Source organism: Synchiropus splendidus, chromosome 18, assembly GCF_027744825.2.
Source record: "Synchiropus splendidus isolate RoL2022-P1 chromosome 18, RoL_Sspl_1.0, whole genome shotgun sequence".
Lineage (NCBI taxonomy): Eukaryota > Metazoa > Chordata > Actinopteri > Syngnathiformes > Callionymidae > Synchiropus > Synchiropus splendidus.
In genome coordinates, this window is record NC_071351.1 from 5,004,838 (window position 1) to 5,011,437 (window position 6,600).

Sequence of the window (6,600 nt, forward strand, 5' to 3'; positions counted from 1 at the left end):
AACTTACTGTTTATGTAATTAATCTTCCGCCAGAGTGATGCAGTAACACCAAAATGTCAGGCCACTGCACACACACACACATGCAAAGGAAGAGGGTGGCGACGCCTCCGGCCCTCGGTGACTTTCACATCCACTGCACTCCACACGTGGGTTCAAATTCTCCAGGTCCACCATGGTGAGGATTCCTTCATCGTTGGGAGGACCGTGTCCTTTGGTCAGATGCTGGAGCCGGGCCCCCGGCAGGACCTGCTGGAGTTAGAGGCGGAGGCAGTCTGTGGTTAGTGGAGCACATGCAATTCCAGAAAACACAAGGGAAGGATGGATGAGTGGGTAGAATTCTGTTTCTGGTGAGCTGAACTCTTCACCATCGTTTGTTTACAGCAGGCAGGCACTTCTTGTCTGGGAAGAATGGCAGGGTGTTTATGCTTCGCATTCAGAATTTATTCATTTTGGAATTTTGGTAAGCTGTAAAACAAACAAACAAAAGGCCAAACTCAAGGTCCGGGGGCCAGTTCGGGACTGCCAACTCATTGAATGCGGCCCCCCATAGCTAAACTACACACAAAAAAAAAACTAGATCTGCAACAAAGCGAGTTCCAATCTGGATGCATAAAGGTAACTTTTCCAGATATGCCCTTCCACAGGCGGACACAGGAGGAGATTATGAACGTCAAGTTCCTGAAATTTCCGAAGAAAGATCGAAAAACAGAGGTAGAAAAGCAGTGTCCGTGTTGTGAGTCAGTGGTGACGGAGGACAATTTATTCATTTAGAAGCCTAAATCCCCTTCATCAAACGATGACATTGATATTGGAGTCAGTTCCGAATGTAACTACAGTTCTTTGAATTCTGGATAACCGGCAGAGACGGTTAGAAATAACAGCAACCCAGTTATTTCTAACCGTCTCTGGCAGACAGGAAGTATGGAACAGAACTCATTCTCACTCTCATCGTACATGCTCATTGAGCCTCGGAGTCTCAGCTGGACATAGATGGTGTTCCAGTTAAGGAGGTCAGAAAAGAAGATGGCGACGTCCATGGGAGCCATACTGAAGCGTGCGTTGTCCTATTAGAAGCACCTTCTTGATAAGTAGGCGCTCGGTTTAGAACAAGAAACCCCACAGATGAAGAGGAAGCACAAAGGTGTTTCCTGAACTTCTCCATCCTGCTTACGTTTGGGGCAGCCATCTTGGATGGCGCTCTCAAGGTGGTGAGGATTCTAACAGCTTTCAATGGCGGCACTGGGAACATCCCAGTTCTGAGGACAACAGCAACACACCCAAAGGTCAGTGTATGACAGAGAGCACCGTCTCTTTCATCTGAATTAACATTGTTTTATTGCTTTTTTCTGAATGACTGAGGCGTGAACATCACTCCACATGCAGCAAATATAGAGCTGTGTTTGGTAGCTCCTCTTCTGGGAGGGAACCCATCACTGACGGAGCTGAGCGACAGCGCTGTATTTGATGGACCTGGACGGGTTTCTGGACAAAACAGCAAGAGCAGTACCTCAGACTGCATGAGCTCACCAGGGGCACCACATTCATCGTCGGCTTCCCAAACCAGATCTTCAAGCAAAGAACCCGAGGAACCGTGAACAATGCAGCTTGTCATCCCGCCCACAGGTATCCGTTCATTCAGAACCAGGGGAGGCTTTCTGGAGAGGCTGCTTCTGCCACGGCTTTGGGTCGGACTGCCGTGCCCGAGTCCTCCTTTCACTTCAGGTCACATTAATTGATTTGGGCGATGCACAAGTGCTCGAGGCCATTCTGTCATTGTGGCGTGTGCATTGTCTGATGATTTCCCTTCTTTACAAACTACCCCCCTCCACCCTTCACAGCCCACCTCTTGGTCAGAGAAGCCATTTGGACGCGCTGAAGCGAGTGCGACCATGGTGGACGCCACCGTTCCTGCCAATTTATGTCCTCAGCCGCATGACATCCACTGCAGTATCAGAAGAATTCAACAACACGTACAGTACATTCACGGCAGAACAGATTGTAGCACTACAGTCTACCTTACTTCGGTTGGACTCATGATGTTCACAGGTTTTGTTCCGTGAGTGAATGCAGTTTTCAGACTTTCATCAATAAAAACAAAGAAAAAAAGGGAGAATTTGACCTGAAAGCTGAGAGAATATTTCAGGTCTTTCAAGTCGTTTTAACTCGCCTAAAGGCAGTGTGACTAGTTACAGGAACAAAATACCATCCAGTCTAAAGGCAAAACCAGAAGCTCAGTCCAGCTTTAGAGTCCGGATCACAAGCAAGAGTCAAGTGTAGAAGCCCAAACCACGGATATATATAAAGACAGGTGTGGACTGCGGTGGGAACTCACAACAAAAACAACGCTCCCAAGTGGGAGGAAAGTGACATTAGTGCACTTGTAAAGATGAAGACGAAAAATTCAAATTCAAATTGATACACAGATTTTTTGTCTTTTTTAGCATTTGAAATATCATTGATAGCAATGAGTTCAATGAGACAGCAGGTGGCAGTAGCGTCCTGGAGCGTGTGAGACAGAAGGAGAGCTCTGAATTACCTTTAGTAGGAATGTTCACCGTTTGAATTGGATGCCACCTGCAGTGATAGAACACTCTGAATGGAGCGAATGTATTTGACAATCCCTGCCATTGTTTACGTGCTCGCTTGTGGCGAAGCAAACCAAAGTGAAAATAACAATTGACATTAGACATCAAAATCATTTCCTGTAGACCACACTGGACAAGTGCTTTAGTCATGACCAATCCCTGAGATATGAAAATGCTGAGAGGAAGGCGGTGAAACTTTTCCAAAGTTTGTCTCACGAGTGTGAGTGACAGCTGGTGAGCATCTGCGCGAGCGCTCACGAGGACGTGAGCCAAGCGTGGCGGAGACTCTCTGCAGCCGTGGCCCTCCTCTCTGGGTAATAATCCAACATGCGGAGGAGGAAGTGCGAGAAGTGGGACGCCTCCTCCAGCAGGAAGTGGTACCTCTCCACCAGGATGTCGTACAGACTCCATCGCTTCAAAGGACCCACTCGGTTCAGGTCACCTGGTGGAGCAAAGGCCGGGGCCAGTTAACACGACCTGGTAGAAGCTGCCAGTTGAACATGTGGAGTCTCACCTCTGCGGTTGAAGTAAGAGGTCCAGTATTTCCCCGACATGACGACGGAGGGCGGGATTTTACCCTGCAGGTTCATGATTTGGCCAATATGGTCTGAGAAGAAGAGAGTTCAGGTAAACAGACACTGAAATTTTACACTGGTCTGCGTGTGTCAGGACAAGCGCTACCTTCCTCCAGCGAGAAGGATTCGCTCCCTCTGGGTTCAAACAAAGAGTCTCCAGTCACCATCTCGAACGCCTGAGGAGCAACCCACTTCCCTCAGTATCGCCACCTCTTGATCAATACATGACTCACCGAGCTTATTGACTACACACCAGGAAGGTCAAGCGACATGATGGCGGGCTGTTTCCGCCATCGTACATGTACATTTGAGAGACTTGTTTCTCACCATGCATGCTACACTCCAGATGTCAGCAGGAGGGCCATACTCGGCGCCCAGCAGCACCTCGAGTGAACGATACTGTCGGGTCTGGATCTCCTCACAGAAGTGTTTGTACTGAGCAGAGGGAAACAAAGGCGGGTTGGACTGGCTCATGAAGCTTCATGAAACCTGCTCCTCTTCAGAGCCCACTAGATGGCACCCTCTGCTCCGACATCTCTGGATTGGACTGACCTATTCAATGAAACTGAGAGCTCCGGAAATGAGGACACTGTTTCATGAAGCCTCACTAGCTAAGTGACATCAAAACATCCGTTACAGCGACTCACCACCCAGCAGGAACTTCCCAGATCTGCGATCTTCACTTGTACATCCTGCGGAATGTGTCCCTCGATTTTGCCCAGGAAGTTGCTGCCCCCACCAGGTGATCTGTGGGACGGCTGGTCCAGACAGAGGAGAATATTTTCCGGCTTGACGTCAGCGTGAATGATCTTACAGTGAGTGTGAAGGAAGTCCAGACCCTGAAGAACCTTCATGAGGAAAGACAGGAACGATGTTAAAAAGAAGAAACATCCGCCTGTAAAGGTGACACTTTCGTAACACCAGCAGGGGGCGGGATGCACATCGTGAAAAAGGTCTCTACCTGAGTGAGAATCTGTTTAGCCAATGGCCGAGACAGTGGACTTCCAGAACACAGCTGCCAGCTTCTCAGATCTGGACCGAGGAGCTCCAGAACCAGGCATATATCTAGTAGCCATTCAGGACACTAACATGACTCCTCTGTATCTCATACTCCGTTGCTAAGCTCTAAAAGAGGATACGGACTCCGTTGACCCCGGCTAGCTTGAACTCATCCAGCAGGCCGACGATTCTCTGGGATGCAGGGTGTCGACTCGCTCCGCTGGACTGAAGAGGAGAGTTTTTAAAGGCCGCCGTTGCACAGTGTGGCGGATCGGACTTACACATCGAAGAAGAGCCAGCTCGTCCTGGCCCGCCTGAGTGAAGCCGTCACCGCTCTTCAGAACCTTCACCGCCACACGCCGCACCAACCTGGAACACAACAAGCACAAGAATTACCGATGCTAAAATGCTAGGCCGCTAACATAGCTGTAAAAGCAGCAGGAAGACAAGTCGCAGTGTTTATGTATTTTGTAAGGTTAAATGATCATGTTTGATATTCAGGTGAGCACAAGGAGCTTCTTTATCAATGTCTAGTTGATCCAAACGGCAGGTCTGAGATTAAAACCATGATCCAGCTTCTCAAAAAACCCATTCAAAATCACATCAACTTGGTTATGAATGTAAAAAGTTAGTGAATATTTCAGCTGTGACTTGATTTATCACCCCCTACTTCTGATGTAAATCTAATTTTAAGATTCTTTTCACTGAATATTTCATCCATACATCTTAGTCGACCTGCTTTTCTTCGTGTGCGTGTTTTATGACTGAATATTTTTCTACGTATCTATTGCATTTATGGGATACCTGAGGTCCTGGCAGAGCCAAACCGTGGCAAAGTACCCCCAACCCAGTTTGGATAGCACCTGGTATCTTCTGTTGAAGACGTCACCTATCTGGACGGGGTGGTAGCCGCCTGAGAAAACATAGGAATTACCATCATTTTCCAACACAGAAGCATGTTTCTTTATACGTTTCTTTAACACCAGATATATTCATATTTATATCTGACCTAGATACTGCATTCTGCTGATAAAATACCAGTGATGCCCAGATGAGGCTTCATGAAACAGTGTCCTTATCTTTAGAGCCCACTGGATGGCGCTCTGCTGGATTTGAACAACCATTTCAATGAAACCTAGAGTGCCATCTACTGAGCTCTGGAACACTGTTTCGGACTCCCATGTGAAACAGCTGACAAACCTCCTATAGTGTGGACGGAAGTGCAGACAAGGAACGATCCCCATGAACAGTGGACATCAAGGTCCAGCTCACCCTCAGCTTCTCCTGCAGCTCTCATCTACTGGGCTGTTTTTTTCCTGAGACTCATTCATTCGAATTTCATCTTTCCACTGAGCTCATCTTCGCGGGGAGTTTTCCTGCTCTATGAATAATCAAACATGCTTCGTGACTCAGGATGTATTTGTCATCTGGTGTTTAGATATTAAAATGTGGCACCGCAGCTATTTCAGGCCGCACAACTTCCTTCCAGCTACAGCGTGTCTGCAGTGACTAATATGTTGGAATGTGCCAGCAGGACACTGAAAAATGAAGACGATGATGCACAGGCCTTCGTCTCTCAGTTCCAGGACCCTTTGACTTTTTTTTTTTTTTCAATGTGAGGCAGTGGCGGAAGGCAGGGAATGGGCGAATCCAATTCCAGTCTGGGTTCTACTTGGAGGGCCGAGGGCGTGGTCCGTATTTCCAGCTGGATCTTGAAGCTCCATGAAGAGATGTTGGGACTCATTGTTGAGGCCCCGCCAGAGGGCTGAGGTCCGGCCTATTAAACCGCATTAACGGTGGCAGCTGCGGATGACAAGAAGAGTTAGGAGACTGTCATACCGGAACAGTATTCTCTGGGGTCCTCAGAGTCCTGGCTGTCGTTTAGATCCAGCTGCTCATGGCCCCCAAGGACCTCTGGGCAGTGAGGTGACCCAGCTTTCCTCCTGCGACACGCACAAGACAGGACGTTTGATTTACTGCGACCAGATTCTCGGACTTCCCAAGGCGGCCGCGGCGGGATTTTTCCACGGCACTTCTCGCTGCCCTTGAAACGTTCACAAATCTGGACTTGAGTGAGCGTTACCGTGAGAGTCCTCAAGCGGTCAGATGGGTGGCGACATGGTTAACAGTGAGGAGGTTGGCCACATAGCAGAGTTGTTTCAAGAAGAGTCACTGAGATTTACCGGAGCAGAGCGGCAGCAGCAGCCGAGGTACCTCTATTTTGGGACCAACTATAAATCAATTGTGTGTAACCGGATCACTGCATGGATCGTGAGATGATTGTTGGGCGTCTGGAAATAACACTCACGGGGTTGTTTTGGTCTCTAAGAGGAGTGAGATGAACACCAAGATATTTGATCCAGCGAGCATCACCACAAGCTCTGGGCGCAGGGCTGGAGCCAGGCACATGCACAGACATACTGGGGAGGGCTGGCGCTCAT

General features: G+C 48.5%; 1 protein-coding gene across 1 annotated transcript; it reads right to left on the bottom strand.

Annotated features, from left to right (window-relative positions):
* Positions 1 to 2,625: 2,625 nt before the first annotated feature.
* Positions 2,626 to 6,600, bottom strand: si:ch211-220i18.4 (SRSF protein kinase 3). The gene is made up of 11 exons (XM_053849685.1): positions 6,581 to 6,600; positions 5,999 to 6,102; positions 4,964 to 5,072; positions 4,441 to 4,528; positions 4,300 to 4,384; positions 4,122 to 4,225; positions 3,808 to 4,008; positions 3,488 to 3,595; positions 3,267 to 3,336; positions 3,100 to 3,192; positions 2,626 to 3,027 (listed from the first exon to the last, which is right to left on the bottom strand). The coding sequence occupies exons 1-11, from the start codon at positions 6,598 to 6,600 to the stop codon at positions 2,840 to 2,842; spliced, it is 1,170 nt and encodes a 389-aa protein (XP_053705660.1). The 3' UTR covers positions 2,626 to 2,839.